The sequence below is a fragment of the Tursiops truncatus genome, chromosome 1 (assembly GCF_011762595.2).
Source record: "Tursiops truncatus isolate mTurTru1 chromosome 1, mTurTru1.mat.Y, whole genome shotgun sequence".
Lineage (NCBI taxonomy): Eukaryota > Metazoa > Chordata > Mammalia > Artiodactyla > Delphinidae > Tursiops > Tursiops truncatus.
This window is the reverse complement of record NC_047034.1, coordinates 163096428-163120008: the sequence shown is the minus strand read 5'-3', so window position 1 is coordinate 163120008 and position 23581 is coordinate 163096428. Positions and strand designations below refer to the sequence as shown.

Sequence of the window (23581 nt, the reverse complement as noted above, 5' to 3'; positions counted from 1 at the left end):
TTGCATGTAAAAAATTCCTCATTTGTGTGCAGGACTCAGGACTGTTTGCCAGCTCAGAGGCAGTTGATTAAATAGCCAAGTCCATTTAAGAGGCAGCCTATAATCTGGTTTCTAGGACCTAATGCACCGGGCGAGTTGTTGCCCCTGAGGACTGTGAGTGAAAGGAGGGCACTGGTCCATTCCAGTCAGTCAGATCCTGGTAGGCCGGTTTGGTTCTTGGCTTGGGGGGAAAGAAAACACCAGTAGGAAGTTTTTGCTTTTTTAGTGTAAGATGCTCTTAGGTTTTCTTGGGGGTAAGAATGAGTTCAGGTTTTCGGAATTATTCACAGTGACCAGTGGCATGGCCAAAACTCCAGGGGCCTGCAGAATCTGGAAGTTCTAAGGTAATGGTTCTGTGGCCATGAAGTCTCCATTTACAGAATCTAAGGGGGGAAAAGGCTCTGGTGTCTAGTGACTAGCTGGCTTGGCCTCTCCCAAGGCAGCCTTGGGCTTGGTGAGGAGCTGGAATCCCCTCTGGCTTTTGTAGCCTGTCATGTCAGAGCATTCCAAGTCAGCCAGAGGAGGAAAAGGCTGCTGCTGGGATTCGGTGGGGCCTGTGGATCTAGAATTTTCTATGTATGCCTGCAGCTCTATCAGCATCTCTTAGAATATAATGGTAAACTTTGATGATTCTTTACAGTGTAGGACAGAAAACAAATTTGGGTTGCATCTGTTTTCTAAGTGACCTCTTAGACTGCACCTTTTCTCTCTTTAAGGCGAAAATAGTTTCCTCCATTTGGTCATCCCTCTTCTGCAGTGGTTTCTTTGAACACTTAGGTTCCTCCAGTCCCTGAAGCCTCTTCTGTGATCTGTTTACAGTTTTACAGGTACTGTCTTTGGAGACTGGGGCTCTTGGTCATTGTGGGCAAAGGTGGGGCTTGTGTTCTCCCGCTAGAAGGCTGTCATATGCCCTCAAAGTAGCTTCAGTGGTGACTATTTTAAGTCAGTGTTGAGATGACCAGCTTTGATCTCAAACCCATTCTGATCACATTGTTGAATATGGCACAACTTGACCACTGTTTTTTTTTTTAAATTAATTAATTTAAAAATTTTTGTCTGCATTGGATCTTCGTTGCTGAGCACGGGCTTTCTCTAGTTGCCGTGAGTGGGGGCTACTCTTCGTTGCAGTGCGCGGGCTTCTCATTGCTGTGGCTTCTCCTGTTGTGGAGCACGGGTTCTAGGCACGCGGGCTTCAGTAGTTGTGGCTCACGGGTGTAGCTGCTCCGCGGCATGTGGGATCTTGCCTGGTCAGGGCTCAAACCTGTGTCCCCTGCATTGGCAGGCGGATTCTTAACCAGTGTGCCACCAGGGAAGCCCGTGACCACTGTTTTTTGTTTGTTTTTAATGCTAAGTAGTTAGGGGCAGCTGTGGGGACTCTGCTTTTTAAAGCCACCCTCCTCTGCTCTGACTTTAAGTGACAGGGCAGTCCCCTACACTCTGTCTTGATTCTGTAAAATGGAGATAATAGACCTCATGCCCCCAGGGCCTTGTGAGGACTGGCTAATGAGGGCAGAGGAGTGGGAAAACGGAAAGTCTAAAACAATGATCTGTCATTCCATGCAGCTTGCAAAGGGGATAAACTGTAAGGCTCAGCTGGTTCTTTGGAGCGGGTTTGTAAAAGGTTTTGAAGAAGAAAAGTGCTGTAGAGGTGCTAAGTAGCAGCCAAGAGACCAGGCCCGCTGCCAGGGGGTCAGGCCTGGGCCGAGGCGGCCGCGGTCTCGGGCTCAGGCCAATTTTGCAGCCCCAAGTAAACTTCACGGTTGCCCGCTCCCCTACGCGCGGCCTGGAGGGGACCGACCTGGGTAGGAACGCCAGGAGGGAGGCGGCGCAGGCTCCGGAGAGGCGCGAGTTCCGGGCCGGGTTTTCCCCGAAGCCTTCGGCGGCGGCGCTGCCGAGCGAAAGCGGCAGAGGGCCTGCCGCCGCCGCGGCTGGTTCTCTCCCCTCCTCCTTTGTGAAGGGACGGGAGCGAGTCCGTTCCACGGCCTGCGCCCGCTCCGCGCTCCGCTCCGGGTTTGCCAGGCGGCCGCGACGGCGCTGGGTAAAATGGCAGTGCTGAGCCTCGTGTCGGAGTGAGGGGGACTCGGAGGAGAGTGGGGCGCTCTAGCCGCTCAGTCCGGCCGCCCGCCCGCCCGCTCGCCCGCTGCCGCGCAGCAACCTCAGCCCGCGCCGCGGCCGGGGAGGGGAGGCAGGGCGCCCGGCCCGGCCTACGCTCCGACTCTACCTCCCGGCGCCTGGGCTGCTGCCGCGCGCCCTCCAGCCCGCCCGTCCCGGGTCCCCCTCCCCCCGCTCCCTCCCTCCCTCCCTCCCTCCCCGCCCCCTCCCCCTCGCCTGCCTCCCTCCCTCCCTCCTCCTTTCTCCGGCAGCAGAAAGCGGAGAGTCACAGCGGGGCCAGGCCCTGGGGAGCGGAGCCTCCACCGCCCCCCTCATTCCCAGGCAAGGGCTTGGGGGGAATGAGCCGGGAGAGCCGGGTCCCGAGCCTACAGAGCCGGGAGCAGCTGAGCCGCCGGCGCCTCGGCCGCCGCCGCCTCCTCCTCCTCCGCCGCCGCCAGCCCGGAGCCTGAGCCGGCGGGGCGGGGGGGAGAGGAGCGAGCGAGCGCAGCGCAGCAGCGGAGCCCCGCGAGGCCCGCCCGGGCGAGTGGGGAGGGCAGCCCGGGGGATTCGGCCCCGGGGCGGGGTGGGAGGGGGAAAGAAGACGAAGACAGGGCCGGGTCTCTCCGCGGACGAGACAGCGGGGATCATGGCCGCGCAGGTCGCCCCCGCCGCCGCCAGCAGCCTGGGCAACCCGCCGCCGCCGCCCTCGGAGCTGAAGAAAGCGGAGCAGCAGCAGCGGGAGGAGGCGGGGGGCGAGGCGGCGGCGGTAGCGGCCGAGCGCGGGGAAATGAAGGCAGCCGCCGGGCAGGAAAGCGAGGGCCCCGCCGTGGGGCCGCCGCAGCCACTGGGAAAAGAGCTGCAGGACGGGGCTGAGAGCAATGGGGGTGGCGGCGGCGGCGGAGCCGGCGGCGGTGGCGGGCCCGGCGCGGAGCCGGACCTGAAGAACTCGAACGGGAACGCGGGCCCTAGGCCCGCCCTGAACAATAACCTCACGGAGCCGCCCGGCGGCGGTGGTGGCGGCAGCAGCGACGGGGTGGGGGCGCCTCCTCACTCAGCCGCGGCCGCCTTGCCGCCCCCAGCCTACGGCTTCGGGCAACCCTACGGCCGGAGCCCGTCTGCCGTCGCCGCCGCGGCGGCCGCCGTCTTCCACCAACAACATGGCGGACAACAAAGCCCTGGCCTGGCAGCGCTGCAGAGCGGCGGCGGCGGCGGGGGCCTGGAGCCCTACGCGGGGCCCCAGCAGAACTCGCACGACCACGGCTTCCCCAACCACCAGTACAACTCCTACTACCCCAACCGCAGCGCCTACCCCCCGCCCCCCCAGGCCTACGCGCTGAGCTCCCCGAGAGGTGGCACTCCGGGGTCCGGCGCGGCGGCGGCCGCCGGCTCCAAGCCGCCTCCCTCCTCCAGCGCCTCCGCCTCCTCGTCGTCTTCGTCCTTCGCTCAGCAGCGCTTCGGGGCCATGGGGGGAGGCGGCCCCACAGCGGCCGGAGGGGGAACCCCTCAGCCCACCGCCACCCCCACCCTCAACCAACTGCTCACGTCGCCCAGCTCGGCCCGGGGCTACCAGGGCTACCCCGGGGGCGACTACGGCGGCGGGCCCCAGGACGGGGGCGCCGGCAAGGGCCCGGCGGACATGGCCTCGCAGTGCTGGGGGGCTGCTGCTGCTGCTGCTGCTGCTGCGGCGGCGGCGGCCGCCTCGGGAGGAGCCCAACAAAGGAGCCACCACGCGCCCATGAGCCCCGGGAGCAGCGGCGGCGGGGGTCAGCCGCTCGCCCGGACCCCGCAGGTACACGGCTGAGTGGGGAGGGGGCTGGGGCGAGCGGGGTCCTGGGAGTGGGGGGCGGCGGCGGGGAGCAGGCCACAGCCGTGGGCTACCCCCAGTCCGGGGCCCCCACTGCTGGGGAGCTGCCATTGTCTCGCTCTTCCTTCTTAAAATGGCTGCCTGTCTGCCTTACTCTCTTTCCCTCTTTCAGCCTTTGTGTGGGGCTTTCCCTGAGGTGTCTGCTCCCCTTCTCCCTCTACCCTGGTCCCTTCCAGCTCTGGGAGTCTTCCAGGGGGTGCGAAGCAGAGTGTGCGGGAAAGGGCCCGGCCCGGGGTGACGGGGTGCTGGGGGGTCAGGTTAGGGGTATAGGCAGTGCTAGCAGGTCTGGAGTTGAGTGAACAGTTATTTGCTCACCTGCCGCTCCTCTCTGCTCCTCCCCCCACCGCCCACCTTCTTCTAGGCCGGTCCCCATCTGTGTTTCCAAGGAGGGGCCCCTCGGGCTCGGGGGGACCTCGAGGGAGGGCAGGGGCCTGCTTGGGAGCAGCTAGAGGCCGGCTGCGGTCCACCCAGGGCAGCCCGGGCCGTCTCCTGCCTTAGTCTCCGTCGGCCCAGTGGCCTGGGCTTCTCCCTGGAAGTGCTGGTAAACAGCTGAGTGATTGGAGTAGTAAGTGCAGATTGCTTTGGTTTGGGATTTGAATTATGGAGGTAAAATCCTTCTGTCAAAGCCAGGAGACAGTTGGTCTTAGGTTGACATCCTATCTGTGATCTGATTGGCTCCCCATCTCCTGCTCTTGGCCATTTATAATTGCCTCTGATGTAATGGTACAACAATCCTGATGAGCTCATAAACTTTTACACTCTGCTTTTCTGCCAGTGATAACCCAAACCATCGCTGCCACTATCTGCTTTTTATTCCAGAGCTGAAATTGGCTGTGACCTTGAGGAGGGAGGTTTAAGCAGCAATACTGTATCAGCAGGAGCAGAGTCCCAGACAGGCTGCCCTTGTTACATTGTGCCCGAAACAAAAGAGGAGGCAGTGGCATTTTGCTTGTACCTTGGATTTATTTTGCTTGTTATGTTTTATGCAGACTGAAATAGATTCTGTGTTGTCAGAACAGTAGCTGAGTTTTTCTCTACAATGGGTTTGCTGTTTGTTTTGGTTTTGTGACTTTCCTGATGGTATAAATGACTTCTTTGATGGCTCTGAAGATGCGTTTGTCTTGAGTAATTTTGACCCTGTTCGCTTTGCAGAACTGAAATTATTTTACTGACCTTTTTATTGAGTGGCAAATATGGGATCTTTATCAGAGGGGGTAGGAAAAAACTTTGAGAACTGAAAGCTTTCTGAAAGAGAATTTCATATTTAGGTGTTCTGTTTTAAGGAAGGCTGGCCTCATTATTTGTTTACATGTTAACACTTTCTTTTGTTAATTGAACTTGGGGAGAGCAGATCAATTTAAAGGGAAGGACATCTTTTTTGATCTTGAGAGGGGCTGTTTCTTAAAGGCTTGGTTGGTGAAATTTATCATTTGTTCCTGGAAATATCAAAAAGCCTAGTTTTCTATTTTGTCATCATTCATTTTACAGCTTTGAAATAGAGGTCAACCAGTTTTTTTCTTTGCATTTTAAGTTCCATTTATTTCTGTCTTCCAAGATAACAAAGATATGACCTACAATGATACTTAAGACTTGCTTAGAAATTACAACTTTTAGGTGTGTTTTTATGTATTCTGTTTTATTTTGCTCTTCCTCTTCATCATGTTCTGTCTTCAGTGCTTTGGCCACGAATATTGGGTATTCTTTGGAGTCATCTATCTTTTCAAAGCAGAAAAAAGTCTTCCTTCATGTCTGCCCCTCTCCCAGCAGTACCCAGTTGTACCTTTGTCCTATGAGATTTTGTTCACATTTTGTTCACTTCGGCGGCCTAATTAGATGTATTCCCTCCCCATCTTAGAACTGCTTTTCTACCCTTACGTTGAGCTGGGAATTTTGAAAATATTTATGTCAGGTAGCAGGTTTAGAGGTCTGTGCCTTGACTCCGTGTCTTCCATGATGTTCTACATCTGGGTAAGAAATAGGGGAATTTTAAATTAGATTCCTAGTGTCTGGAGGAGAAATTTTGTCTTAGAACATCTTCTCTCTGGGTCATTCTGTAGTTTATCTCTTTCCCCTCATTTTTTCCCTTTTGGGGGTGAGGGGGAAAGGAGGCTAAGTAATTTACTATTCTTAAACCGTTAGATGAAATAATTTGGGGTAAGTCAAGGCTCATTTAAAAACAAAAATTAATTTGAATTCTTTCAGCTTGGGGATATTCAAGCAAATTCTTTTTTTTTTTTTGGTAAAACCAATTTTTGCCGTATAGTAATTACTGTTTTTCAGTCATTAAACAAATATCTGAGCACTTTCTATGTACTAGGCACTATGTTCTGTTCTGGATAAATGGTAGGAAAGTAGATACAGTCCCTGTTTGGAAGCTTGTCTGTGCTGCCTTTGTGCGAATTTTCTTATTCCCTTTTAACATTAACAGGCCTAGCACTTCACACAACATAGATTTCTGTCGGATTTCAGTTCAGTTGCCTGTTCTCCTGAGACCCAGAGCATGGGCTGGTGAGCATTCACTTGTAGAAGAGACAGTGCAACTTCCAGTTTTGTGGGTTGTTTCAGGTGTGTCATCTAGATGAAGGTTGTAGGTGGGTAGATTTCGTTCTGAATTCCTTTTTGCTACTTAAGGATAAACTACTTGTCAGACCATGATGCCTATTCTTAAGCATTCTTAAATAATAAGATCTTGGTTTGTTCTCTTCTTTCCCTAACTCCGTCTTGAATTAAGAGTTTTTTGCAAGTGTTTCACTTTGTTATAAGGCAGAAACTAACACACCATTGTAAAGCAATTATACTGTAATAAAGATGTTAAAAAAAAGTTTTTTGCAGGGACTTGATTAACAGAGTTAAGGTGGTAATGTTCATTTGACTCTGAATCTTTATGGAGTAAAGATTAGGTATGTGTGTGTATTGTGGCTCTGTCTTTTTCACAGGAGCTGGTTGGATCCCATCAAACAAACTTTTCCTTTATGCCTTTCCATAAGTAGTATTGTATCTCAAGGTGTTGAATCCTGCTACTGATGAAATACTTTTCAGTCACCTATGTTCTTGAACCTCGTGTAAAGCTTTTTTTTTTAGCTGTAGTACCTTGAGCTGGTAGACTACGCTCATCAAAGTAAAAAATCCAATAGAATATGTAGTCCAGGATCAAGGTGGATTTGATTGTAGAAGCTTGGCTGTTAGTTCCTGCTATGGAAATATCAAATGATATTTCCGACTCCTGGGAAACAAATACAGGAATCCTGGGCTTATGGGAATGCCTACTGGCAGAAATTCTGGGCTGGCTGAAACACAGGACTCTTGGAGCTCTCTCAAGTAGGAGGGATCAGGAAAACCACACTGAGACGGCACTTAGTTGTGAGGGCTTCATGTTTCTCTGCTTTCCATGAGAGAACTGGGCTGATGAAGGTTGGGATGATGGTGAGAGAAGAGAGAAAGCAGTCAGGACCAAGGCTGGCTTCTTTGTATTGGGCCCTGTGGGGATTTTTTAAGGTTCCTTCCCTTGTGTGTGGCACAGAGTAACCATGACAAGTGGCACCTGCTGTAACAAGATGATTTGGATTGCATTAAATATTCATATGTTAGATTGACTCTTGTAGGGTGTGAAGTCTACAGTCACTCTTTTGCAAAGTTAGCGAACCTTATTGTATGTATGTATGTATATATTTATGGCTGCGTTGGTCTGCGTACGGGCTTTCTCTAGTTGCGGCAAGCAGGGGCTACACTTCCTTGCGGTGTGTGGGCTTCTCATTTCAGTGGCTTCTCTTGCTGTGGAGCACACGCTCTAGGTGCTCGGGCTTCAGTAGTTGCAGCACGCGGGCTCTAGAGCGCAGGCTCGGTAGTTCTGGCTCACAGGCTTGGTTGCCCCATGGCATGTGGGATCTTCCTGGACCAGGGATTGAAGCTATGTCTCCTGCATCGGCAGGCAGATTCTTAACGACTGCGCCCCAGGGAAGTCCCAGTGAACCTTTTTTTTTTTTTTTTTTTTTTTGGCGGTACGCGGGCCTCTCACTGCTGTGGCCTCTCCCGTTGCGGAGCACAGGCTCCAGACGCGCAGGCTCAGTGGCCATGGCTCACGGGCCCAGCCGCTCCGCGGCATGTGGGATCTTCCCAGACCGGGGCACGAACCCGTGTCCTCTAAATAGGCAGGCGGACTCTCAGCCATTGCGCCATCAGGGAAGCCCAGTGAACCTTTTTTAAAACGTGGAAATAAGCTAACAAAGTAATGGTCAGGGTCTTTTCCCATTCCCATCCCCCAAAAGTTTGTATTGATTGGCTTCAAATCCCCAAATTCTAGAAGCAACTGAAGCATGCAAATATGGCTAAAATATGGCATTCAAAATAAATTGGCACTAAATAGTTCTTTCCTGCCAGTGAGATGGGATGATACCTTGGTCTCTGAAATGGAGTCCTGATTCCCTTGGCTTTCATTTCTGGGTTTTTCCCTGTTTAGATTGGTCATTATCATTACTGATGTGCATCGAGTTGTGTGTGGTATAGTAGTGAGCAGTAAAGAGTGCAGGACTCAGAAGGAAGAGGAGCTTTGGTTCCACATGCAGCTCTGGATTAAGCTGTGTGACTTTGGGCAGGGCATTTGCCTTCTCTGTTTCATTTTCTCTTCGCTGGTAAAGCGAAGCTGGTGAACTGCATAACCTTCTCTGATGCTACACATCTGTCTGTGCTTCCATACCTGGCTTGTTAGGAGGGCAGCTCCTTCCTGTACCTTTTTCAACAGGGATCCTGAGACCATCTTTCTTTCCCTGGGCTCAAGGAATTCAAGTCTGTTTTCTCTTGAGGACTTACAGGAACAAGCTCTAAATAGTTGGGTGCCACTGTGGTCTGTGGCCCTTCACAGAAAAAGCCCTACCAGATTGTTTTGCTTTGAGACTGTTAATCTGGTTGTCATTAGTCATTCCACCTGGCTGGTGGTATTAATACACTAAACAGTAATTGAAAAATTAGAGTTCATTAGAGCAAGACTTGAAAAATAGTTCCTTCAGAATCTCCATGAGGGGATTTTGGGTAGATTAGGGAGGGGGTGAGGAGTGGATATTCATAAATTCAGCATTAACACTGTTTCTTTGGTTGGGGGTGGATAGGAAGGTGGGGAGAGGTAGTATTAAGCTCTCCAGACTCTTCTGGTGTTTGGGCAGGTCTAGGTCTGGTTTGGGCAGTTGGTTGTAATCTGAGTGCCTGAACTTGCCCTGTAAGTTTTGCTGAGAGAGGAGCAAAAGTTCCTGAGACTGGAACAGGAACAGGAAAAGCTAAGCGTCTCAGGGTCAGCTTCATAGGTGTATTGCCATTTCTCATACCCCTGTTGTTTTTTTAAAACTATGTTGTGTGGTTTGCAGTTGGTCCTGGAAATGCTGTTCATTCGGCTGTTCTCCAGTATACCAGAATTTCCAATTTTTCTCCTCCTGGTTTAGTAGTTAAAAAGTGTAATTTAGGCATCTTAGAGGTGTGCTAGAAGGAAGCTTCCCTTTATGAAAGAGGGAAAAAGGTAGAGGGAAAGGTGTTTGATAATTCTTTGCTTGACACAGCAGCTTCTTCTCTCTGAAGGAGCCAAGTGTTTCAGAGCTTTGTGTAAATACTTGCTGAGCTGTCAATATGTACCCAGGAGGTTTCTATAGTAAGATGTAAACGGCTCTATAGAATGTTTGACAGGCAAATTAATAAACAGTGTTCAAGCAAAGATAATGCTAGTTTCTTCTCACGTGGTGGAATAAAATAACATTGGAGAAAAAGACTTGGGGGTAGGGAAGAGAGGGTAATGCTGGAGGGTAGAGGTGGGGGTGGAGAGCATGGAGTTGAGAAGAAATGATGTAAAAGAGGTTTGAAGTGAAAAGATGATGCCCTGGAAGAGAAACCTCCCTGGTTCTGGCTCCATGCTGAGTTCAGGGCACGTGGAGCCCTGTTTAAAATCAGTTGCAGTTTCAGAGTGAAAATAAACAGAAGTTTGGAAAGAAGGTCCTAAGTTTCAGTTAGTGAACTAAGTGTGCTCCTAAAGCTTGCTTTATGAGACTGTGAGTTTTAAATTTAAAGCATTGTTCTTTCAGAACGTTTCTGTAGTTTGGTGAGATGTTTTTAGGGTTGGGTTTGCATTTTTGGAATACCAAAAAGGAAAAAAAAGATACTACTACTTCAGTGCTGTCCTCAGCCTCTGTTCTGCTTTGGCTCGCAGGATTATAAGCCCACTCCTCCAAGGGCCAGGTTTAATTTTTTTTTTAATTAATTAATTAATTAATTTTTGGCTGCATTGGGTCTCCGTTGCTGTGTGTGGGCTTTCTCTAGTTGTGGTGAGAGGGGGCTACTCTTCATTGTGGTGCGCGGGCTTCTCACCGTGGTGGCTTCTCTTGTTAGGGAGCATGGGCTCTAGGCGCACGGGCTTCAGTAGTTGTGGCACGTGGGCTCAGTAGTTGTGGCTCACGGGCTTAGTTGCACCAGGCTTAGTGGGATCTTCCTGGACCAGGGCTCGAACGCGTGTCCCCTCCTGCATTGGCAGGCAATTTTTAACCACTGTGCCATCAGGGAAGCCCGGGCTGGGTTTAATTTATATAGCTTTTACTTGACTCCTGTGCATCACTTGTTTTTTGTTTGTTTGTTCTTGTTTTTGTTTTTGTTTGCGGTACGCGGGCCTCTCACTGCTGTGGCCTCTCCCGCTGCAGAGCGCAGGCTCAGCGGCCATGGCTCACAGACCCAGCTGCTCCGCGGCATGTGGGATCCTCCCGGACCGGGGCATGAACCCGTGTCCCCTGCATCGGCAGGCGGACTCTCAACCACTGTGCCACCAGGGAAGCCCCATCACTTATTTTTATATTAAAATTAATGCCCCAGGTTCCTGGGTCATTACAGTGTTTGCGGACTCGCTAAGTCCTGCCTGAAGGGTTATGTGAGTAGATTCAATCTTTGTTTTTAAAATTGCCATTTTAGGATTAAAAACGTTTCTGGTTCTTCTGGTGAAACATTCTTTTTATGGAGGAGGAGGTATTTTAGAAGTGTTTTATCTGTTGCCTATCGTACTCTCCCTTGGTAGCCTTGTGAGATGACCGGATTTACTTTCTCAAAGTCTCTTTTTAAATGTAATCCACTGACTCTGACACCAGTGTTCTTCACAAGAAGTGTTTTTTAGACCAGAGTCCTGGAAGTGCCTTTTTGACTCAGCATAGTAGTAGGGAGTATGAATGTAATTATGGCCCTGACCATAATTTTTAGTTCGGTTCAGCTAACTTACCAAAGGCTATCAGCTTGTTTTAAAACAAGATACAAAAACTTGGATTGACACTGACATTGATTGCCCAGGCCTTTCCCCAGTATGGTGGTAGGGAGGGTATTAGAACTTCAGGCTTGTTGCTGAGAGCATGATTTCTAGCTCAGGGGGGTCTGGAGATTCAAATGGGGGTGGGATGTAGCTCTTTGTGAACATACCTACTAGATACTAGGGAGGGACTTAAAAGATAGAGGCAATATCTGCTTCAGAAGAATTTAGTTTTCTTGGGAAACATGCTTATGTGTACACATTTGGAAAACTTGCAAAGCAGGGTTTTACAAATGGATACAGACCAAACTCAGTGTATGGGCTGAAGGAATCTGAGAATAAGGAGCAATCACATTTGGGCAGAGTAAACCTGGGACAGCTTTCCAGAGGCAGTGATTTGTGAAGTTAAATGTCCAAGAAGGGGAAAGTTAAAATATTAATTTGCTTTTTCATAATGCTACTCTGAGTTTCATGGGCTTTATAGAATTTAAGTTACACATCCATCCCCAGACCTGTAGTTGTCTGATTCTGGTGACTTTGAGAATTTGGACTGTAACCAGTTCCATGAAAGAGAGTGGTTTCAGGGTCTTAGTGGTTCCTGTGGTTATGTGGGGCCTTTAGTACAACCTGCCAAGTTCTTGGCTAGTTCAGAGGCTCTCTTGTAGTAATTTTGGGTTTGGAAGTTTGTGTCACCTTCAGAGTTGTGTGCCCTGGACAACTCTACAGTGATAGTCGTTGAACTTTGGTTAGAGAGCCTGAGTTTTTTCTTTTTCGGCAAAGTTAATTGACCTTTCTTAAAACAGGAGCCATGAGGTACCTGTCTGGACTCAGGCTGCTGCTGTTTCTGAAGGTTTGGGAGCTGTGCTCAAGCTGAGTTGCTTGGATCAGACCTTATATTGAGGGTTTTTGGGTGGGTAAGCCTGCACATATGCAGTTTGCCCATCTGTTCACAGAAATGGCCTTTAATATTGTTTTTGATTAGGTTGGCTGTGGCCAAGAAGCTCATAAATGCTGCAAACACATGCTTATTCCTTATGGGAGCCTCTGAAATGTAGTGATTTTGGTTTCTCTTTACCTGCTAGTCCATGTGTGATTGGATCACATGTGATTTCTGGCACTTTTCAAATGGTAAGTGGATGCTTAACAACTGAAGACGCATGGAGTGTCCAGTACCAGGCTACTACAGTGCTTCCACCTGGAAGAGGAGGGTAGGTTACACTGTTCCAGTATAAAGATATGGAGTCTTGAATACAGATTCTAGTTTGGAAATATCTCTTCCACCATCTTTACCTTGCCATTCTGGCATTTTGTGAAAGTGAGTTTCCAGTAACTCAGAATTGGGCACAGTGGTTCCCGCAAGTGTGTAGGGGCTTGAGATGAACTCCTTAGTCAGTCCAGGTTTTAAGAATCCAAGTTGGGGTGAATGTTGACTTAACTGCCTTGAGTATTCTTCCCTGAACTTGCTCTTCCCCCTATTTAAATGGATGGCATTAGTATTTATTGAATTTGAAGGGACATCTGAGTGAACTTTTATTTTTGTTAGTCATTTGTGCATACTAGAAGATGGTCTTGGGACAGGTTGAGTCTGTATTTCCCAGTGGCTTCTGCATTTTCTAAGGGTGGACTGCAGTGGGAAGAAGTCTAATGCCAAGAATGCATTCCAACATGCTGCAGAGTAGGAAATTTGATCCCTAAAATGTTGACTTAGTGTTGGTTATGGTACATATTAGAAATCACTCAGTAATCCAGGACAGATTTTTGTCGTCCTCCAGGAAGTTAATGTTGGTATGAAATACTAAGGGGCTTTGGGCACTGGGCTATGCGCTCTGCAGGCCCAGAGTGCTGCTTGAATATGAAGAGGAAATGTGCCATGTGCTTTTTTTTTTCTCTTTTGCATTTGGGCTTCCTTATGGCTTCATTGCTTCTGGGTTCGTAAGTCTGCAATGTTAGGTATTAGACTTCCTCCTCCCTTGGCACTGGCACGTTCATGATTTTTTTGTGGCTCATCACCAGCAGCCAAGATTCTTGTATGCTTTTCCCTCTTAAACTTGTTAGCTTTCAGCTTGCTTGTTTATAGACGTCTCTGTTAAAAGGAACTCCCCCCTCAAGATCTAGCACCAGCATGACGGCAGCAGGGGAGTTTAGGGATTGGTGTGATATTTGAAAACCCATTTGCTGTGTGCTTAGTGTCTTTATTTTGCCTCCTGTTTTCCTTGAGGTCACAACTTGCATGAGTGCATCTGGGTCCAGCTGTTTATTCTCAACTGACTGGTGCCTGGTGTACTTTGACTTTAAGAAGAGTGTGAGTTCAGCCACGTGGTAGAGGATTAAAGGCTACATCGTGCTGGGTACTTCCTTTAAGAGGAAACAGATATGTCTTTGGGCTCTTCTTGCCCAGTGATTTCCCCTCTCTCTTGGGTAGACCTTATTACAGCTTTCTGTTGTTCTTAGAGAACAAATCACCTGAGCAGAATGCTGGGAATTGGTTGCTCTTTGTTACTACATCTTTTCTGGTGAATACAGATGGCTTTCTCTCTTGCCTTTTGGACAAGATTCTGTTCTGGTTGGAAGGTGATGGAGTTTCATGGCATTAGTTTAGGAGTGTGAAACTCTTGATTCACATTTGGATAACCTGCCTTTCGTTTCCAGACTTCTAACTTTTTACCTGTTTAGGAATCTGGGCTGCCAAAGATATTAATAAGGATTTGGGGATCAATTCTATAGGTAGTTTGTCCACAACTTTGTCCTGGGCCAGGGGTAGGCCAGGGACCTCACTGAGTTCCCTGTTTTCAAGTGATGGTGTGTTGGGGGTGAATATTAATGGTAATTACCATGTAGTTGAGTACTTGCTATGTGCCAAGCACTATGCTTGGGTCTCTCCATGAATTTCTTTATTTAATCTTCACAATCATGAGAGGTGGGTTCTAGAGTTATTCCTCCCACTTTACAGATGAGGAAGTAGAGTAAGAATGAGAAATTCGCCCTAGGACAAAAAACTAGTAAAAGGTAGAGTTTAGGTTTGAATCAAGGTTTGTCTGATTCTCCAGAGCTGTGTAACATTATAAAATACTAAGTTTGCTTCTCCAAAATAAATTATTCAAGCACTAGACCTTGTTGGGACATTATTTTTTGCAATAATCTAGAACTCTTTTTTTTAAAAAAAACTATTTATTTATTTAGGCTGTGCCAGGTCTTCATTGCGGCATGTGAGATCTTTAGTTGCAGCGTGCATGTGGGATCTAGTTCCCCGACCAGGGATGGAACCCGGGCCCCCTGCATTGGGAGCTCAGATTCTTGGCCACTGGACCACGAAGGAAGTCCCTAGAACTCTTAAATGGGGTGAAAGACTGAAAAGCCTTTAGTTACAGTTTGACATTATGCCCAGATTTCTGTCCCATCCATCTCTTCCATTTAGAATTTTATTTAGGTTTTTGATGAATGTCTGTATGATCCCGATGGTAAGAATTGGCAGGATTTGGTCCTTAGGCCCTTTTCTCTTTGAGAGTGGGGATAGAGGTAGGATTCAGGCTCAAAGATAGAGCCCTTCACTTTGACCTAAATGAGAGTAACTTGCATTATGAAAATATTTGCAGAGTGATTTTACTTTCTAGAACTTGGAGCACTCCCTGGAGAGATGAGGATTATTGTCTTAATTTTCCACTTCAGGGAAGTGAACACGTAAAGGTTAAGTGCCTCACACAGTTTCATGTCAGTCAGCTCTAAAAGTGAGGTTTAAAGTTCCCTTAGGCTGTGTGACTTCAGGCAAGTCACTTCTCTGAATCTGTATCCTCAACTGTATGATAAGGAAAAATATCTACTTGCAGCTGTAGTAAACGTTAAATAACATATATGTAAGTATTACTTGTTATCCAATAAAATTCGAACACAGCTCCTAGTTGGTAGAGGCCCCTGCTTGAGAGGGGGATAGAATTGAATGGTTAAAGACAGACAGCATTAGTCTGTGCTGAATTAAAAGCTATCCCATAGTTTTTACCTGGGCCCATAGCATTTTTACCTGGGCCCTGTTTAGAAATACAAATACTCATCCAGACGTACTGAATCCAAAACTCTGGCAGTATGTTTTAACAAGACCTCCAGGCCACTATAACGCACACTCAAGTTTGAGAACTACTGGATTTATGCTCAACTAGGCTACAGAATATATCTGAAATACCTGAGGGGCTTCTTCCACATTATACCAAAGGCTAATGTTTCAGATGTATCTGCCCTTCCCATGATGTTGAAAGTGTGTTATTGGTTGGAGAAAAGGTTAAAAGTGCTAGGGGTTGGGGGAGAAGAAAGAAAATACTTCTGAGATGGATCTTCTATGCAGTAATGACACACTCTGTTTGTTTATAGGACCTGGGGACTCCCTGCCCTCCGTTTCTCTTTTAGCTCTTTGGTGGCGTAGCATGAGGATGGTTCTGGTTTGATGAAGGTGGAAAAGCTCATTTTAGGGTGGTGGCCTCCAAGTATGACCAGTTGACAAAACTGCCCAAAAAAGTCGTTCTTGAAAATGCTCCTCAGAGGCTAGTATTTGAAACCTTAATTAAATGCCATGATATCCTTTCTGCTCGTTGATGGCCCGCTGATCTGAGAATCTGGTGGTCTCTGAGTAGACCATTCTTAATGACTTCCCTCTGTCTCTCATCCCCCACCCCTCAGTGCCCCAGTGGCCACCTTGAGTTTTGCTGTGATTCCTTTCCTTGTGTCCCTTGTTGTGAAGTCCTAGTAAATAAACCCTCTAAGAAGACTCCTGACAAGTTACCCCATCTCTGAAGTGGATGAGGTCTCTTTGAGGAATGGACATTTGAGCCAAAACCTGTCCCTAGTTGTATGACTTAATAAGGATTGTGCTTGGCACAGAGATGGAAGTTACAGAAATGGTTAGATAATAAACATTAATAATGCAAAGACCAAGTGGAGAACCAGTGTTGTAGTTCATGGAGGCTTTCTGAAAACCTGATGTGGTTTCTGAATCCTTCCCATTAAAAACATGTTTCCTGTACCAGACCTCTTTTCCCTCCTGCCTGAGAAGGGAAGCTGTGATCACTGTGACCTGGCTGCGATGAAGGCAGAGGCTTCCAGGAGGCAGTATGCTGACAGTTTGATCTGTGATTTGATATTTGTATGTACAGACAATACTCTGGTAGTCATATGTTCCGTGTGTGTGTTTTTGTGTTCTAGACTCACTTTATCATCCCTCTGCCATTCAGCTTTATTTTCTCTCTGTTCTTGTTTTTTTCCTTTTTCATTCTCTCCTTTGGTTTCTAACTCTGTTAGTAGAATGCAAAGCACATGGAGACTTCAGTAGCTTTAACACACCAGAGCTGACAAAATGTCTTGAGGGAACCGGAGAATCAACTTATACCACTTTCAGATCAACATTGTTTCAGTGAAGATTCCTGGTATCTGCTTACCTCTGTTGGAATGGCCTGGCTAACTAGAGGCAGGACGTGTCTTTGTCTAATAAACTAAGAAACAGAAGTTTCCTAGATGATCTCTCCCTCTTCTCTTTTCTCACCTTATTGTCTTTGGTCTGGAGACTTTCTTAGCCCTCCTTAATCTGTTTTGGGGGTTCTGTTGGTCTAAGACAGATTTGTAACATTCTTGTTTTTCTTTCTAGTCTGTGATTTGAATCTTCTGCTTTCCCAGTGCAGCTTTGAATTGGCTTCTTTAAAACCCCTACATAAAACCTCAAGTGACCAATATGTGGTCTCATTATGGTATTTTGGGTTAAAATAAAATGAGATTGAGATTGCCTTATTCAAGGCACACAGAATTTCCCTTTGGTAAATGTGTCTGGGTGAGTGAACACAGCAATCTCAAAAGAGTGTATGAGCCAAAACAGACTTGGGGGGGGGGTACGGATAAATATTAGCTAGATTTCCATAGCTTAGTGTGCCAAGTATTCATCCCAATTTGATTATACTGGCCACAGATAGCAGGAAAGACAGCTGGTAACTTTGGTCTAGTCTCATGCATTTCTCGTATAAATGATGAAGCCAGGGTCTTCAGTACACATTTGTGTGGACAGTGGTATAGAGGAGGGGAGGTTGGTACCAATGTACTTTTGGAGCTCTGAAAAGAATAGGAGAATCTATAGTACTCTATGGCTTTTCATTCAGGGAACTGCTGACCTTAAAAAAGCCTGAGGATTTGGAAGCATCTGTAATCTTAATAAGGTAGGCTGTGCCCTTGGCCGTTCTTTAACTTATTTTATTGTGCTTGTTATAGTGGACATAGGGGGACCAAGGGAAAGGCTGGCATTTTTGGAAAGTGGTCCAGGGCAGCCCTAGGAATTAATGAAAGTGCCATGGCTGCTGCTTCTCAGTGTCTTTATCAAAATATAGTACTTGATTGGATTGATTACAATCAAAGCATGATGGCAAACAGATTCCCCTACTGCATGTGAATCAAGTTCCTACAGCTAAGTGATGTCACAGATACCTTTTTTAGTATAGAAGGAAAAACTTGGGCAGAATGTAAAACTGTGCACTTAGAGAAATTTAGAACCTTTTTATATGACCCATGCCAGACCAAGTCTGGAGTTACCGATAAAGTAAAAGGAACGGGGGAAAAGAGAGCTTTTTAAAGGAGAAGGCAAGGAGGCCTTGAAGTTTTCTGGCTAGAAGCAGTTTTTGCCTTTGCCTTTTTTGTCTATTTTTGAGCAGTTATCTGTAAAGCAATTTAACATATGGAAGAGGGAGTAGTATTTTAGAAACTAGGTCAAAAGAACTAGGTGTGATTTAGAAGTGTTGTCTTTACTGAAAAGTTGATATATACTCTCCTGGGTAAAGCTCTGTTTGAAAGGCTATGTGCCCCTTGCCTCTCCATGTATCCCTTAAGCGTACCATATCAATTCCTGATAAATAACAAATAGGTAGGGAAGAAAATGTCTAAACCTACTTAGTGCTTCATTCTTAACCTGCTCAGTTGGGCTGCGGTCCATCCACAATAAGGTCCGTTCCCTAGTAGAAGCACCAAAGGATGGTTTGTGGGAGGAAATACTTTTTTCTGATGTCAACCCATAACACCTCGTGTGGGTAGTCAGGTCTGTATTTTGTTAAGTTTTTAATTATTAAGCATATACTGGAAGGCAGTATACCAACCTGTTTTCCTTGTATACCATCAGGTTTTCTTGGACTTTGATCATATGCCCCATTTCTCAAGAATTTTCAGGATAAGAACTTTTTTTTTTAGCTCACTTAATTGTCCGGTCCTGTTACTGAAATATTGTCTAATTTAAAGCATACAATAGTTGGGACTTGCCAGTGTAAGAAATCTTGTGGCAAAACTTTTTTTGAAAAACCTGTGAGTACCTACCTACCATTTGGCAGTTGCTTACAGTAATGTAACAGCTACTTAAGGAGCTTCTACAATGTATCAGGCAACAGGATTCATAATGCCATGGAGTACTTTCTAGTAGGGAAAGATATAAATAAATAATCACAAATAACTATATAATTATAATTGTATTAATGCACTGGGGAAGTACTGCCTTCAGTAAATTATTTTCCAACTATTTCATAAAGTAAATTTTTATTTATGATTACCTTGGCTAGTGGGTGACTTTGTACTGTTGAGCTCTTGGGATAGGTACCAGTCAGTTCTGATTCCCTTTCCCATCACTGCTCCAGGGTCAATTGTTACAGGAAATTCTCCATCTCAGACTGGACTTGTAATGGGCTAGAGTCCATTATTTCTCAGTGAGGCTCTTCTTTGTGTGGAGATGCATTGCAGGACATTTGGCATCCTGCTCCCCAGGTAATGAATGTCAGTAATACCACAGAATCGCTGTGGTAACCTAAAAGGCACTTTCGTACATTGGTTTCCAAACACTTCTCTGGGGCTAGTATTGCCCTGGTTGAAAACCGTTGGGCTTTACTGTCAGGATTCTTGGAAGGAGCTATTGAACAAATTCCTTTGGGAGAACAGACTGAAAGTAGGTAGAGCTTGAGAACTGGACTGGTCAACCCTTTTGGTGTCTAACGTGTGTGTGTGTGTGTGTGTGTGTGAGTGTGTGTGTGTGTTTAAGTTTTCTTTATTTTTAAAAAATATTTATTTATTTTTGGCTGCATTGGGTCTTCGTTGTTGTACATGGGGGCTACTCTTCGTTGCAGTGCACCGAAGTTGTCTTATTGCGGCGGCTTCTCTTTGTTGCAGAGCACAGGCTCTAGGCACGTGGGCTCAGTAGTTGTGGTACACAGGCTTAGTTGCTCCGCGGCATGTGGGATCTTCCTGGATCAGGGCTCGAACCCATGTCCCCTGCATTGGCAAGTGAATTCTTTTTTTTTTCTTTTTTGCGGTACGCGGGCCTCTCACTGTTGTGGCCTCTCCCGTTGCGGAGCACAGGCTCCGGATGCGCAGGCTCAGCGGCCATGGCTCACGGACCTAGCCGCTCCTCGGCATGTGGGATCTTCCCGGACCGGGGCACGAACCCGTGTCCCCTGCATCGGCAGGCGGCCTCTCAACCACTGCGCCACCAGGGAAGCCCGGCAGGCGGATTCTTAACCACTGCACCACCAGGGAAGTCCTGTAGTATTCTTGTTTTTTAAGTGGGTATTTTGAAACTGCTTTCAGCTCCATTCTGCTTTTTCTCCTATTGAGTATGGAGAGAGGGAAGTAATTTATTTGATTGTTAGTTAACTTCTAGTTGACCACTTTGGGTTTCTGGTCTTGAGTGTGTGGGACCAGAACTGGGTCTGGTTTCTAAGCTTTATTGCTTAGAAATTTGGGACTTGTGTAGGATGATAATAGCTAACATTTTGGGTGCTGGAGGAGATAGCAATCAAACACAGACACATACCTTGTATTCTAGCCTTGTAGCTTATACTAGTCTAGGATATAGACTTTAAACAAGATAAATAAGTAAACTTTAGCATATAGTATGCTTAGTGATATGTGCTCAGGAGCAAAGTTAATCAGGGATCAACTGTAAGAAGTGTGCAGGATTGAAATCTTAAATGGGTACACCAGGGGAGGCCAAAATGAAGTGATATTTGATGTGAGAGAGCTATACTAATACCTGAGAGAAGAAAGAGTATTCCAGGTGGAGAGATCAGTGAATACAAAGACTCTGAGGCTGGAGCATGTCCAGCTGGTTTGAAGAACAATGTTTTGTTTCGTTTTAATGTATTAACTTATTCAACCCTGAGGGTGCTGCTAGTGCCGTCTCTATTCTGTTGATGTAGAAACTGAGGGACAGAGAAGTTGAAGGCATTGTGGAGGCAGAGCTCTTAGGACTTAACTGTGTTGAACCAAGCATTTCCTCTCAGCATGAAAGAGGTTAGGAATTGCCAAGACCTCTAGAATTCCACTTTCTCTTTCACAGTCCCCTTTCTTTTCCTCTTTTAAAGTAGAAAAGTTTGTTTTACACACGGATGTCTACCTTCCCGGAGTTTGTGTTCTAGTCTAGGATACAGACAGTGAACAAGGTAAATAAGTAAAGCATATAGTATTGTTAGTAATAGGTGGTCAGGTGAACAAGACAGTCGGGGATTAAGTATAAGAATTTGGGAAATCTTGGCTTTGAGAATGCTGCTTATTTGGGAATCTGAGGTCCGTTCCTAGTTTTTCTCTATTGGCCAGGCACTGCCTTCTTCAGACCATAGGTTGGCTAAGGAAGCTGAACGTGCATCTGAGTTCTAGGGTCATTCTGTGCTGGAGATGGGAGGAGATTTGGAGGGAGGCCATGCAGCCCAAATGCTCCCAGACTGGACATGAGAATTGCCTGAGGAGATTCCTGGCCCCATCCCAGAGCTGCTGATTCAGAATCTAGAGGGCGGGATTCAAGTGTGTAGCTGAAGAGGTTAGGTACAGCCTGATTAGTGCCTACCCCTCTCTCCCCAGTTGGTCAGAGAACTGGGATTGAAACTCAGGCATTCTCTTAGTCTAGTGTACTCTTTTCATCGTGTTGTAATGCTGTCTTACTCTTGAGATTAAAAAGTTGTAAACAAGGGGATGTTTAATTTTATCAAATGGCATTTCATTCTTGTTTAATCATTGTCTTGGGGCCTTACTGTTTTATATATTATATACCTGGGTTTTCAGTAGTACCTGAAGAATTCTTTCTCAAGAAGGTATGTGTCTTTCTTAGAGGCTTTTGTAATTCATTGGAAATTGGGAGAAATTGGTTAGCTAAGTTTGGTCTTCCGAAAAAGGGATCATCATTTTTGGAAGAGCACTTTCTCTTTGAAAGGTGGCTAATGAAAGTGCTCTGGATGAGAAGAACTTCATCATTTGTTGGGGAATTTATTACTTTAATGCTCTACTTGCTTTATTTGAAGAGCTCTTTCAGGACCCAGCGAAGAAATAAAGAAATGCCAGCCACCTGGTTGTGGTTTTTCTGTCACGCCTCTTCTGGGGGACAGCTGCGAGGTGGTTATTACGGTTGGCTCTCATAATTTATTTGAGTTTTGTGGAAGATTCAGTGACTTTTCCCCCTTTGGTCTCTTTTTTCTACCCTTAGTGAGTTTTTTTCTGATTTTCTGGTCTGGAAAGATGGAGCACAGTAGCCTAAATACCTCTGAGCCAGGGAGAGAGCCAGGCATCTTGTCTTGTTCTCTATCACATTAGAGACAGTGTGGGTTGGAAGGTCCTGAGTCTGTTGTCAGGTTGCAGCCCCTCCTAGGAGTTCGGTCAGCTTGATGCTTCAGGCCATGTCTTTGAAATGGGCTCTTACTTAAGGCTGCAAAGGGGAATGTGCCCTGATCTTCAAGAATCGTTTCTGTAAACAGAATGGGGTAGATAGAACTTTTAATTGACTTTGGGTTTTTTATTTATATTCAACTTGGACACTTATGGAACGTTGAAAGAATTTTTTAAAAAACTGTCTCTTTCAGGTGGTAGTTGTAAACTAGTTGTTGGTAATTCCTCTCTCACCATAGGCATATGGCCAGTTTGTTGAGAACTGGAATGAACTAGAACTAAAATGAAAGAATTGTTTTCAGTCTCTTGTGAAGTAGAAAAATGGGGTGTGATTCTCAGGTTATGAATGATAAGAAACATAGGCTGAGTGGGTTGATCTCCTGGGTCAGGTGTTGGTATATCTGATGAGAGATTTTTATTTTCTTATCATCGGTATAGCTTCAGGAAATCAGTGATGTCTCTGGTGAGGCCAAATAGGAAGTGAAGAATCTCTTGTTATCCTGGGTCACATAAACAGTGGGCACATGACTGTTTAAATGCAAAACAAAATGAAGGGAAGGAATCTCCTTATTTTAGGAGGCAGGGTCTGGGGATAGAACTAAATGCAGGTTTCTGGGCAGTTTTTCCTTGATTGGGGTTGGGCCCCTAGACCAGTCTTCAAAGCCATGAAGTGTACTGGAGGAGTGAGAAAAAACAGGATGAGGATACAGATGTCTGTGTGGCTGGGGAGGGGGGCACTGTGAGAATGATTTATGCTGGTCAGCTCACGTGTATCGGGGTGCAAAGGGTGGTTCTCTCTATGGAATCTACTCGGTCCTTCCTCAGATCTGAGTGTGGGGCCACGTGGAGCTTGCGGGAAGCTGAGAGCACGTTGGTTGGGAGAGGCCTTAACGTTTGTATTTATCCCTCCCTGGAATGCTCCTCAGTAGGGGAGCGTCCCATAGGAAAACTGGATCAACAGCTGCCGCCTGTCCCTGTAATCACAGGAAGCCAAGGCTGGGTGCCTTTGTATGGGAGCTCCACAGCCAGACAATAGTTTGTGCTGGCGGGGCCATGTGGCGAGTCACGTGACCTGGGGCTGTTTTCTGCCGGGGTCCTTACCCATCTGTTCTTTCGGCTCTTTCTGGGTTATCAGGCGCCAGTCCAAGTCCTCCCAGGCAGCCAGCTTCATGGCCAGAGATTACGAGCACTAACCTTCCTGGCAGGGGTGGTGTGGCTTCGCGTTTATGCAGATTAGCCATGTGTTTCTCACTTCAAGGCGTTCCACAGGAAAAGCCTTTTCCTGTGTTTGGCTCTCAGTGGGCGGTTCCCAGCTTACTGTACTGGGACTCAGCAAGCAGCAGGCGTGCACGAGAGGGATCACAGTACACTGGCCCCCTCCCATTCCACCTCCAGTGCTACGTCACCACAACACAACCGCTCGAGCTCTCATACTGTTGGTGTCATTCATTCGGTGCCAAGATTGCTTTAAAAAATTCCCTTGGCCCCAGTTCAAACAGGAGTACAGCTGGGATGTGTTAGATTTTAGGCAGTCTGCCCTCAATTTGAGATGAGTTATAAATAGCAGTGCCGACTTCCTTAACTACCGCTCTCTGAGGTAAAATGCAGGTTAATTACTGTGGGAATCAATTAGGTGGTTCTTTTGGTTAAAGAGCCAGGAATGCTTTTTTTTATTGTTG

General features: G+C 46.8%; 1 protein-coding gene across 2 annotated transcripts in view; it reads left to right on the top strand.

Annotated features, from left to right (window-relative positions):
- The first annotated feature begins 419 nt into the window (after positions 1 to 419).
- The window catches only part of ARID1A (AT-rich interaction domain 1A), a 72532-nt gene continuing 49370 nt past the window's right edge, over positions 420 to 23581 (top strand). Inside the window, exon 1 of one of the 2 annotated variants that reach the window (XM_033840308.2) lies at positions 420 to 3919. In XM_033840308.2, the coding sequence (XP_033696199.1) occupies positions 2777 to 3919 (1143 nt within the window). In that variant the 5' untranslated portion in view covers positions 420 to 2776. The remainder of the gene's footprint in view (positions 3920 to 23581) is intronic. The other variant, XM_033840301.2, reaches the window with a different exon arrangement.